The following is a 13,049-nucleotide window of genomic DNA, read 5'->3' on the forward strand; positions in this document are numbered from 1 at the left end:
TTAAATACTCTTTTGACTGAGTCAAGCCTCAGCGCAATAGACCCCACGTCGGCCCACTCGGATCTTGACCAAGCCGTTATCCTGGGATCGAGTGAGCAAAGTGTTGTCTCACAGCGACTTTCTTCCCCTACAGAGGCCTGGTGCTTACTGCCCCGAGAAAGTAATGGATCAATTACTAAAATATAATAGATTACTTTTGCATTACTTTGCTCACAAGCTTCATTAATATTGCACAAATAGAGTAAATATAACTGGCTTGACCTGGCTCGTTTAGTGCGTCCTCAGCAGCCGTTCACACGTCGTTTATCTCAACCGACAATCGTAACTTCAAAATTTTTCGTCTGTCATGTTCCCCCGTTTTATTGTCAAAACACCATGTGCCGGTGTTTTCAGTGTGGTTGCTTAACGACGCTGACAACTCGTTTGAAGTGCACGCTGGAGGAAAGGGCGGTGTCGTAACGTGCCAACCCCTCGAGCACAATATTGTGGTTGCTCAATACCGCCACACTCGCGTTGTGTGTCAACGCCCGATGTGGCCATTGGTATCGAGCCGGTTCGAACGATTCGAATCGTTGGCCAACATCTGGTGGAGTGTCAAGATGAGGAGACAAATACTGAGCACCCGAGTGTGCGTTTGTGAAAATGCACATCCGTGAGGCTGCTGCGTGGGCCACGACCACGGGTGTTCTGCAGTGAAGTTCGCACGAAATTCAACTGCTCACAGCTGCGTTGCCTGCTACAGCTGGGGCGGTATTCTGTAAGAGTCCAATTAGTGGACTGTCCATTTCGGCTGTCGCTGATTGGCTGCTGCTTGACGTGCAGGAAGGAGACTGGCTGGCACCTTCCTGCACGAGAAGCAGCAGCCAATGGTGACAGCCGAAGTGGACTGCATCCACTAAATGGACTCTTACAGAATACCGCCCCTGGTCTCATCAATAACGTAACTGATTCACCTAAAGAAAAGTAATTGAATTGCAGCGATCGTTACCGAGTAACGAAATAATTGATCACTCACAACCCTAGCGAATAATGTAATTGATTACAAGTAACTGATTACACGTAATTTACTGATTGCACGTTACGCACACTGATTACACGTTACGTACAGGTCTGTGAAACGGGACGCGGTTAGAGTAACGTTAAGAGACAGGAAGACAGCGGTGCGGATTACAGATAAAACGCAGGACGATGCTATTCTTGTTGACATAAAGAGAAAAATAATGCTAAGTGAGTCAGGTCATGTAGCGCATAGAGCAAATAACCTGCAGTTTATCAGATAGCTAAGGGAGGGACACTGTGATCTTCGTTGGAGAGCTCAGCGTGGACAGAATCTCGAAGCAAGGCTCGTGACGTGGCTTGGCAGATAACCTTACGGAGGTTCCCGCTGACGCCTTCGCAACGCCCCTTTTCATTCAGTTCTTTTCTGCTGCAGCTTGTGTACGCGGGAGTACCCATCTGACGATTGAGCAAGAGCGGGACCATTACGTAGGCGTCCTCGTTCGTCTCGAGCGTGACGACGCTCTCTCGAAGCTGGGAAAGTGTAGCATAAGCGTCTCGCCCCATGCCTCCCCGCCTCTTTTCAGCGACCGTACAAAGAGCGCCTGCAGCCAAAAAAGCTGGAGGCGGTAAAAATTCCGTTCCTTCCTTTGAGGGGCCAGGTTGTCACGCAGACTGAGAAAGTTCGGGTGCGAGTGGGATTTTGAAATCAGTTGGCAGGTGTTCAGTGATTGCGAAATGAAGAATGTATACTTTGCAGTTCCCCTCGGACGTGACATTCTCAGCAAGAGCCAAATCTCTACTGTACCCGCTCCTATCATATTAGGTAGATTTACACGATAGACCAAATTGGACCGAGCACGGCGCAGCTCATGCACTGTCACTTTATCGTGACACGCAAAAAGACAATGCCGAGGGGTGATTCGCGGTGCTATTCGGTGCCGCGGAGCGACGTTATACATGAACCGCAGAATGAATGTGCGATTTGTTTTGTCGTTTTAATGGGCAGCATTCTTTGGCACGTCCCAAGCACTTTGCGGTAGGAAAGTTCCTGTCTCGCCTCGTTACGGGCTTCGTAAAAAAAAAATGATTAAAAAAGTTTAATTTTGTTTTCATATTCTTGCTTAAAGTAAATAAAAAATTCTCCAGCTTCACACCCTTCTCCACTTTCCCTCAAGAAACCACATTAGCCACTAGCTTCTTGGCGATTTTGCCTTAGAGGATGAACGCAAATAGCCGAGGAACATTCAAGCAAGCAAGCCAAACAAGATGGCAGTATCCATATTAAGAAAATGCTGCTTTCGCAGTAAATGAGTTCCGAGCCGAGGGAATAGCTGAAGTCTGCGTCTTTTTTAGGCGCGCTTAGTTGTACAGTCCATTTTGTCTTTACTGGCTTCGGTGAATAGTTGTTTGGCGCTTGCTGACGTCCGCACCAGCGGCGGCCTCTCAATTTTCCAGCTATCGCCGCTTGCTTTATTATTTATTTATTTTTTATTTATTTAACATAGCCTCAGGGCCAGTGAAGGTATTGAAGAGGGGAAGTGGATTAACAAACGAGATGAAACAACAAACATAACTGAATTGTTTACGCGGGTGAAAATAGCACAGAAAGTTAAAAAAAATAATGCAGTAAGAATTCACACAGCAACGCAGTAATCCTGTCGTTATATAATATTAGCTAAAGCGCTACAAATAAGTGAGTTATCGTTGATGGACACAATATTGGCGGGAAGGTGGTTCCATTCAGTGGATGTTCGAGAGGCATGAATTAAAGACTGCAAGAAAGTGTAAGTGTTAGACCTATCGATGCCAACTTTATTATGGTGATCCATGCGATGTGATAAGTAATGAGGTCGAAGGAATTCGTTGCTCAGGGTAGAATGATGATACAGCTTGTGGAACAGGACTAAACGTGATATTTTGCTGCGTGATGATAATGATGGAAGCTGAAGGTCGGACTTCATGGCTGTAATGCTTACGGTTCGGATAGTTAAAATTAATAAAACGAATAGAGTTATTCTGTACAAGTTCAGTGGCGCTAATTAGTTTTTCGTGACATGGATCGCATACAGATGACGCACACTCCAATTTTGGACGAATTAGAGTCTTGTACAGCAATAACTTCAAAGAAGATGGAGCGCTGGAAAAGTTACGGCGTAGATAACCAAGCATGCGGTTTGCGTTTTTAATTACGTATTCTATATGGGTTGTCCAAGTGAGGTTGGATGAAATAAATAAGCCCAGGTACTTATATGAACTTACTGATTCTAAAGGAACGTTATTCAAATAGTATACATGCGAGGTGTTAGTAATCCTGGCTACATGCATAGATTTACACTTAGTGATGTTAAAATTCATTAACCAAAGTTCACACCAGTTAGCAATCGCAGTAAGATCAGTCTGAAGAGAGTTAAAGTCGTCTGAACCTTTAATTTCGCGGAAAATAACACAGTCATCGGCAAAGAGGTGAATGTTAGAAGATGATTATGACATGTTTACTTTCAAATTCACTAGGAATGTTAGTAGCAGTGTTACGCAGCATCTCAGCCTCTCCACATCAAGAAATGCATAACAGTACTGGCTTTTTTTCCCCGCTCGAATTATGTGCAGCGATAAGCAAGGAAAGACCATTTGGCTCGGCAATATTTGCCAATTTCGAAAGGCTCACTCGGCGGCGGCGCTCGTCGAGTGTTTCTCATATGCCGCGCCACGCTTTACTGCTTCAAAAGCGAAGACACGTTTCGGTCTTTGAACACCGTGCGAGTGATTTAACTTTATGCCTCTACGCCGACTTCCGCCACTCTAACTACTTTGCCGTCGAGTGCAGATATTCACGCATTATCAGTGCGTTGCGAAAGCTTTCTCGTTATTTGCGTACTCCGCCAGGTATACAAAAGTCCACGCGGAAACTCCTTTGGGAGTTGTTTAAGTATGCGCAAGCATTGTGCCACTTGCTCAACTCCACGCATCCCGGTGTCATTATCAATGTTATGAAACATTGATCCGACCAGTATAAACGACAGCGCTGCGGCGACGCGAACGGCTGCGGACGGCGGCGCCAGGTGCGCTGATGACGTTGCGATCATTATAAGCCGTTGTGGCTCTTTAGCGCCTTATTAGTCCGCGTCGAACCATTATGAACCGTGATCAATCGTACTTCGGCGGCAGCGGCGTATGGCGCGGCCGCGCGGGCCCTGTCTCGAAAGGGATCTGCGATGGGGACAGAGTGAGCCGAGCGCTGATAGCTTCGTGCGCGCTGTGTTCTCGCCGCTTAGTTGGCGTTGAAACGAGAGGCAGTAAACGAAGGTCAATTCGCCCGCTGCTGCGGGCCCTATCTTGAAAGCGATCGTCTCACGTGACGGACGGACGGACGGGTTTCCTCGTTCGGTAGGCATAGAAATGCTTACGCATTTAATAAGCTAACAAGTTGACCAACGCTTCGGGGCCTGCACCGATAACAGCTCGCTTTGGTGACGCAGAGGTAAACAGCTAATAGTTGACGGACACGAGTTAGACATTAGGAGTTTCTAGCATACTAGAGAGAAAGGATGCATAGAAAGGCAGAGAGGTTAACCAGAGGTTGTTCCGGTTGGCTACCCTGCACGGGGGGAAGGAGTAGGGGGATAAAAAGAGAAAGAGAGTGGAAGGGGGAGAGAAAGAAAGAGAGACGAGCACAAACAAACCGAGTACACTAAGATCGGTAGGGGGCGGCGTTCTTAAAGTCTATCGTGAAGACCCGTGGACCTCAGGAATCTTAGTAGTGCGAGTAAGTCCTTCAGCGCGTATGTTCTTTCGGAGCACTGACCTAAAGCTTTTAGTTCCGTTAGTGGACGATTGTCCAATTGGTCCATCACTCTGAACAGCACTTGTCTCTCCGCACTATAGCGCGGGCAGACACAGATAATGTGTGCGAGCGTCTCATCGCTCCTGCACATGTCGCACGTGGGGCTGTTGGCCATTCCAATATGGAAGGCATATGAGTTCGTAAATGCAAATGCCTAGCCACAGACGGTACATCATGGTCTGTTCACGCTGTGGTAATCCAAGCGGGAGATGCATCCGTATATCCGGAGACAACGAACGCAGACGACACATGGTGAAAGTGTTCGAGTCCCACCTGGGAAAAGCACATTCATGCGCTTCCTTACCGACGTAACCTTGGCCGTTTATCATAACATGCATGGAATGACGTGTTTGGAATGACTGATTAGTTTTTTGGCTCGCGCATCAGCAGTGTCCTAACCTCTCACTCGCGCCTGCGGCAAGATATGAATACAGGGTGGCCTTTCGGAAAGTCGGTGCCTCTTTTTAAGCGTCTTAGAATTCTTTGAGTGACGAAAACTTTGCCATAAATGAGTGGGACCAATATTTTTTTTCTCTCACACTGGCGGCAGCACAGAAGACAGCTGACGAAAGCAGACGGCGACGTAATTATGCAAAAACGATCGTGTACCACGCATTGCGTGCACGTTAAAGAACCCCAGGCGGTCAGACTTCATCCGGAGGGCCCCACTTCCGCGTGCCTCAAACCAGATCGCAGTGTAGGCAGGTAAAACACCAGAATTATTATTATTTTTTTTTTTGAGGAGCAAGCAGCAGACACTTAAAACATTGCGGCCAAAGCGTCATGGTCTGCCGAGCGTGAAAGCTGCTCTGCGGGGCATCCCGGAATGGAGTATCGCAACTCTAGTTTCACACCATGAGCCTATATATATATATATATATATATATATCCCCCCCCCCCCCAAGAAATCATGCATATTCTGCATCACAGTTCTTCAAGATAACATTGTTTGCACGTATGTCATTGTCATTTATGAATGGCTTCGGAGAAGTATTGACTTTCTTGACCGCCCCGCGCTTTGTAACACGTAGCCCAGCACATGCACTTCTTGACCCTTCCAGATCAAGGTCAGCCTGGCCACAAGGGTGCGCCTCTCGCGAGGTGCACGGGGGAACACAGTGATGCCACCCGACGGCTCAGAAGAGGTAACTATTGAATCATACCGTGCTTATTGCGGTCTGCGATGGGATAGGAAGGGAAAATGGGCGCATGTTAAAGGACTCTACTGACAGGAGTACCGCGCATGGCGGATGCATTCTTACTTGGTCACATATAAATAATTGCAGCTAATAATCAATCAATCATTCACTCAATCACTTTCATTAACATGCCTAGGAACAACCTCGTGGTCTTGGTACTTAATAATAATAATAATAATAATAATAATAATAATAATAATAATAATAATAATAATAATAATAATAATAATAATAATAATAATAATAATAATAATAATAATAATAAATAGCAGCAGCGCTGTAGCGGCAACTTTCGCAAGAATTCATGTTTTTGCGCTGTATCCCAATGCTGCTCGCTTGACGAATAGCGATATGAAATGCATGCGGATCAATTGACCATTGAATGCGGGCCAACGGACAAAACAAAACAACAACTACAACAAGCAAAATAAGCCTTCAGGTGCGCATCGCTTGCATGGAAATTCCCAGTCGCCGCTACCGCGCCAAGTGTGTAGCAATTCGAGTATGTGTCACTTGATAACGACAACGCGATCGTTGCGGACTTTTGATCTTCAGACCGCGCAAATCGATCCTCGTGGAACTTTTCGCGGAGTTGAAGAAGAGAGAAACCAGAGGTGGGCAGGAGGAGGGCTGTTGCTTTCTGCAGGCGCGCGCCTAGCCTTGAAAACGTTGCCGGCGCGATTGCTCTGCCTGAACGCCACCCAGCAAACGCGACGCGGTCTGAAATACTTCGCAGTTTAGCTGACACAACCGGGTATCGAAAACAAGTTGACACGGACACCAACACGTTGCGCGTTTTCCACAGGAACAATTACCCACGCGGCTCACCGTTCAGTAATCAACCCTCTATCACGGAGGAACTTAAGGAAGGACCTGAGGCAAGAGAGCTTACTATATGAGGATTGAAACGAGAATGCGCCCGACAACCTGCGAGTATCTAGCGACTAATATTAAAGTTTAACCGCTAAGCGAGAATTAAATATCAAGAACATAGGCGCATGCTGCTCGACAGACGACGCTTTATTTTTCTTGTGTATTCGATCATACATTTCTCTGGGTAAATCACGAGGGCTCATAACCAAGAGAATTCCCAAATGCATACGAGTGACATGACCTTGCGGCAACTCTGGGCATAGGGCGACAAATGCATGTATGCTGTTCCCGCTTTGTTTCGACTATATATATGCACTACAGAGACGTTCCGTTGCAAATGGCTGGAATCATGAAAACGAGGAAGATACAGAAAACGATTGCAGCATGACGTCATTTCCTCATTACAAAAAAAAAGGGGGGGGGGGAGGGGGGCGCGAAAATCCGAATAATTTTACACAGACCGACACAGAACAGTTTTTCATATATTGAAATAAAAATACGAAATATTTATTCGCGCCTCTTCTATTTATCACTACCCATCTTCCAGAACCCCAGAGCCACTTATTCCTAAATAAAATTAATTCCTTCATTTATTCATTCACTTTTACATAACGATAGCTACTTTTCACTCGCTTTCGCGTAGGCTATGTTAGACATCACACTGCCAAATAGAAGACGTTTGACCTGAAATTCCTTTACGCTTGCAATGCTTCTCCGACGCTGCCATCGTCAGAACGTCCACAGAAGCGTTCCCTTTAGTGATCCTCCCACGCTGACCTCCCCGGCGCGTATGCATTGAGTTTCCGCTGAGCTAATTCAGCCAATAAAAGCTGGCTTCAGTGCGCTTGTAGCGAACGGCACAAACAGTTATCAGCTTCAATCAATGCACGACTCTCTCAACGCACCGCGACACATCCCACATGCTTGTCCAAGTAAAGCGACAGGAGCGACTGCGTCGCAGATATCGCGCGATAAACACGTGCTTTCATTCGCGAACTGTATCGTGTTATCGAGTGCGCAGTGACGGCTTCGCGTATAAAGGATGTACGCAAGAGTGGGTTTAGTCCCTCTTCAAGCCAGGTGGGTTCATTTTGTTTTAGATAAAACCTGCATTGCGTCGTGTGCCTGTTTTTTTTTTTTTTCACGATAATCTTGTGACGATCCTCTGTTTTATCCAAAGTGATAAAACATATAATAATTTAGACAACATGATACATGATAACGTAATTTTAAATTAAATTGTGTGGTTTTACGGGTCAAAACAACGATATGATTATGAGGCACGCAGTATAGTGCTGGACTCCGGAATAATTTTGACCACCTGCGGTTCTTTAAAGTGCACCCAATGTACGGTACACGGGGTGCATTTTACCCCTATCGGATACGAGGCTGCCTCGGCCGGGGTTTGATCTCGCTCCCTCGGGCTTATGAGCGCGGCGCCAAAGCCTCTGTGCCACCACGGCGGGTGTGACAACGCGATAAATTATCATGTTCGTAACATGATAATTTAATAGTTCAGCTGCACCAATAATCAACACTAAGGTTTTCTTTCTTTTCAATCTTTTTTTACAGGAGACCTGCAACCAAGCTTAACCAACCAAAATTTTCTAGTGATTCCGTGGCTTGTCTTTATCTTCTTTTTTCCTGCTATACGTCAATTTATGCTTGTTGTCGCTGTGGATTCCTTCTTCGTTATGTCTCAACTCACATATTTTACCCATTTTAAAGCGCAGAAACACTTTCAGTCGCACTGCCAGGTGTCAAATATTGTGGCTGTATGGGCTCGTTGGCGAGTCATCTTCTAATTCGTTGTGGCGCATGCGCAGTGACACGGACATTGGAGTCACGTGTGGCACACGCAGCGCTGCCAACCGACTGCAACTGAGCTGAAGTGTTCGCAAGGACACGTTTGAATCGTCGACGCCACTCATCTTCGCGCACTCAAATAGTGTTTAGTATTATGCGCAGAAATAGTTATTAAGTCCCAGCTCACGCTTTCATAAACGTTTTCGGTAATTGTTGGCGCCTCTAAATGCCATTGTCTATTTCTTGCGTCATGTGTCCTGAATTTCTTTTGTGAAATAAATAAATAAATAAATAAATAAATAAATAAATAAATAAATAAATAAATAAATAAATAAATAAATAAATAAATAAATAAATAAATAAAGCGCCTCTGGAGGGCTTGTCAACTTGTATTCCATCCCATTAGGATGGGCGCACTAGGTGTATTGCTTCTGCCGTCAGAGCTGCGATTTAAAAATATGACCTATTGGAAATACTGATCATCTGTTTCGCGTGCTCTTCTAAAATGTACGAGGACTCTTCTCACACAGCGCGCACCTTATAACTGCGCTGTTATAAGTAAATATTGAATTAGAAGCATCGTGGTCCGTGTATTTCTAAGGGCTGAGGGAAGACCGGTAACACCAGCCGGACATCGCTATTGACAACAGCGCCACCACATGCTGCTACGTCACGAACCGCAGGAAATCTTATGCCAAGGACCCTGTTCATGATCAACTTATACAGACAGGGTCAAAACTTTACGGGATGCGGGTTTCGCGAGTAAGTCGAACGTTAGCTGAGTTTTAACTTACAGCAACTAAAATAGTACAACCCTATGTTGATCGCGTACATGGTTACACGTAGAAAATTTGACACCCAGTCTGCCCCGTTCCCAGACTTAAAAAAAAAAAAAACATTCTATTTTTTATGTTTTTTTATTTTTCCCTGTGTGAGAAGGCACATCTTGTATCCTTGCATGTGTTAGTATTTGCGGTTCTAATATCTTCATCATCATTATCATCATCATACCATTAATTACCTTGTAAGCCTACAATGGCCAGAGGTGTACTGTTTCCAACCTCACCAGTTGGATCCCATTCAATCCTATACCTGCTTGCGCGTACTATTTCCCGAGGCATCGTTTACTGTTCAGTCGAGTCTCTGACACGAGCGCGGAAAATTAATCACAGAGGCTAACGACTCACTGGCATATCGTTCGTCAATGTTTGTTCCTCGCAGCTTCTAAGGCGTACAGGCTTCGAATAAGTATTGATAAAAAATGACATCGGGCGCGTCAACGCGCGACTCTGCCACTGGTTTAAAGCTATACAGCAGCTGTACGACTCGCATGAAAATGAAATATCGGGAGACGCATACGGACATGCGCTTTTCTTAGCCCGAGAAATAAATGTAGGCGCTCGGTGCTTGCCATCTGAATCACCCACAGGCAAAGTATAAAGGGGATTATGTCTTTTTCTTCATCGACTTCTTGCAGAAAATTAATCGCTTTTGCCTTTCTCATTGCTTCCCGAGACCCCTTGTACAGTATAATGCGTGTTGCCTTCAACACTCTTCAATTAAAACACTCGTTAAAGAAAATACACAACGCACCACACGATGATGTCTTGATCATCTTGATCTCCATCTTTACGCAAAGAAAATCGAGAAGCTTACTTCGTCCACGCACAGGTATGGATATGCTACTTTCACCAACTAAGCGTGATACTTAATTAAGAAAAAAATGTTTTTTCGCGTTCATAACGCACCATTCGGTAATACGAATCGACAGTGAAATCGATTAAGCCCTTGAGCTGCCTTTGTGTCGCTGAAGGATAGCTACCGGTATGCGGTCAGCCCCCCCCCCCCCCCCCCTCCCCCCTTTCCCTCCTATTAGTTTCGTTCGCACCATTCGGTGGGGTTAACTGAATTTTCGAATATTCGTATCAGAGAAAGGTAAAAAGACAAATAAGTATAGAAAGATCATGGACCTCTGCCATTCCGTTACTTTGCAAAAAATACAATTATTTTTAATCAGTATTAGTAATCATTAATGTATTTAGCAATACTGTTCAACCTCTCTCTCGAGGGTCACTGTAACGGAGAGAAGAGCGCATAACATAACATCACGTTCGCAAGACGTCCATCGAACACTGAGAGAAACGTCGACTGAAATGTATGCAAAATCCAGATTGAACGAGAGATAAAAACAACCATCCCCCCCCCCCCAAAAAAAAAAAAAAAAAAAAAAGCAACTCTCAGCTTATTGCGCGCATGTGTACGCGTGTTGAAGTACAAAAAAGAAAAAGAAAGAAAGAAAATGATTAGAAGGTACGCGCAAATAGCACTATTCGACTTGGTAGTACTCTTCCGGTTCGCTTATGAGGTTTAAAAACTTGTGAGCTTTATGAGCTTTAAAAAGAACATCTATGTTACGTTGCGATGAATGATTGCAGATACTTTAATTTCGTTCCACAGCGTGTAAACAAATTGATTTTGTTTAAGTTTATCGTTGTTGTCACCCGAGCCATTGCTTTCGTATTCAGAAGAAGAAAGAAAAAAGAAGAAAGAAACCACATTACACTCATCACACGTCTTAAACAATAAGTCTAGTAATGTTTGGTGACAACTATTTTGTTTCTGTTGCTAAGGAACGGTTTGTGACGCGGTGGTGTAACAAGACGCAACCGTTTCTTACGATGTTCACCTCCAAATCGGGGCCCTTGCGCACCTAAATTCGCTGCGAGACAGGAGCGGAATTAACGAATTGTTCGTTGGCGCGACCGGTATACATTTTAAGGATGCGGCGTCGGATAACGGTACCCGTGCGAACATCGTGCCGCTGCTGAAAAGGAAACTACCCACTGGCATGATGTCTACTTTTTATCTAATGTCTCCGCTTTACCGATGAATAAATATCGAGATATATCAAGGTATTCTTTTGTTTTCAATGCAATACAATTTATAGTTTACAGTCCTGAAACATACAAAGTTTCCGAAACTTGTTAAACGCATAGCGGAATGCTAGTTGTGGGTCCAGCGGAACGGTAATAGTCAGCCAAATACAGGTACTAACTATATAGGTTTGTTTTGTTTTTGTTTTTAACAATAAAGTGAGCGTTTCGGAAATGTTGACACCATGATCGATGCCGCTATTCCTTTTCTCATGACGTCCACTCAGTGACGCGCCTCAAATTTCACGATAAATACAAGCGAGCAAGAAGAAAACAGAAATAATAAAATAACGAATAACAAACAGGCGAACTGCGGTTCGACTCCGGGGTGCTCACCTCGAGCTCCAAGGCGAGGTTGTCCGCCTCCATGACGCCACTGAATCCCGTCGGCATCTTCGCTGCTTGTACCGGTGCGGTGCACACCGAAGCTGGCCAGGCGGCTTTGTGTATTCCGCGTTCGTTCGCGCGCCGCGTCCTCCTGTGCCGCGCGTTGCCGACGTCGTCGCCTTCGACTTTGCCGCCGCGCACCGTTCAGTCCGAAGTCGCGCGACTCGCAATGCGGACGGGGAGAGCGAGCGCGGGACAGAAAAAGGGGGCCGCACGGTTACCTGCACCTTCCCCTCCTCCTCCACCCGCCCCCCTCCTTCTCCCGTCGAACCCTCTCTCCCTCCTTCTCACTTGCTTCGCCCGCAACGCGCGTAACTTGTGGGTCGCTGCCTTGCAGGGAAGGGGTGACGTTCCGTCCGCGTCCGTCTTGCAGCGTCAGTAGTGTCTGGCAAGGCGCTCTCCCTTTCACGCCTCTCTCCCATACGGTCGCGTTACGCGAGGAATTTCACTCGGAAGCAGAGCCCCCTCCGGTCCTCTTAGCTTTTCTCGCGATGCGGCCGATGATCGGAGAAAGGGGAACCGACCGTGTAACAACGAGGAGGAGAAGAGTAAAATGCGCGGCAGAGGACGTGGTGGAAGCAGCGACACGCGCGCACATCGCGGAACACGTCATCGATGGCTCCTTATATAAATGCGGTCGAGGTATCAAAAACAATATACGTATACCGGCAGTTGCCGCCGGGAGATCCTGAATGACTGGAAAGCACATATGCTACCCTGGTGACGTCGCTGAAGGCGCTGTTTTTTTCTCTCTGACGCCGGAGAAGAAGCAATTCCTCCCCGATGAGGCAGATATGCCTTGTATTTCTCTGTCTCTTTTCTTTTTTTACTCCTATATCTCGCCCGCGGATTAGAGTACGGCACCTTGAAGCAATGGCGAAATCAAAGCCAAAGTGCCCATATCAGTGAAGGCTCACAGCGTATTCGAGGTACGCGAGTGAGCTACGCGTACATGTGCGCCCACAGATCTCACTGGATGATTAGCGGACGTAAAGATATCTAAGCCCCTAT

The 13,049-nt window shown here is 45.9% G+C and overlaps 2 protein-coding genes across 3 annotated transcripts in view; one reads left to right on the plus strand and one right to left on the minus strand.

The window, feature by feature from the left end:
• LOC119442775 (solute carrier family 23 member 2) overlaps positions 1-12,240 on the minus strand; it is a 62,114-nt gene extending 49,874 nt beyond the window's left edge. The window contains exon 1 of the mRNA XM_037707793.2: positions 11,988-12,240. Within this exon, the coding sequence (XP_037563721.1) occupies positions 11,988-12,044 (57 nt within the window). The 5' untranslated portion in view covers positions 12,045-12,240. The remainder of the gene's footprint in view (positions 1-11,987) is intronic.
• The window catches only part of LOC119442778 (estradiol 17-beta-dehydrogenase 8), a 65,233-nt gene continuing 57,997 nt past the window's right edge, over positions 5,814-13,049 (plus strand). Inside the window, exon 1 of one of the 2 annotated variants that reach the window (XM_049662389.1) lies at positions 5,814-5,985. In XM_049662389.1, the coding sequence (XP_049518346.1) occupies positions 5,880-5,985 (106 nt within the window). In that variant the 5' untranslated portion in view covers positions 5,814-5,879. The remainder of the gene's footprint in view (positions 5,986-13,049) is intronic. The other variant, XM_049662387.1, reaches the window with a different exon arrangement.

This window comes from Dermacentor silvarum, chromosome 2 (genome assembly GCF_013339745.2).
Source record: "Dermacentor silvarum isolate Dsil-2018 chromosome 2, BIME_Dsil_1.4, whole genome shotgun sequence".
In the NCBI taxonomy this organism is placed as follows: Eukaryota; Metazoa; Arthropoda; class Arachnida; order Ixodida; family Ixodidae; genus Dermacentor; species Dermacentor silvarum.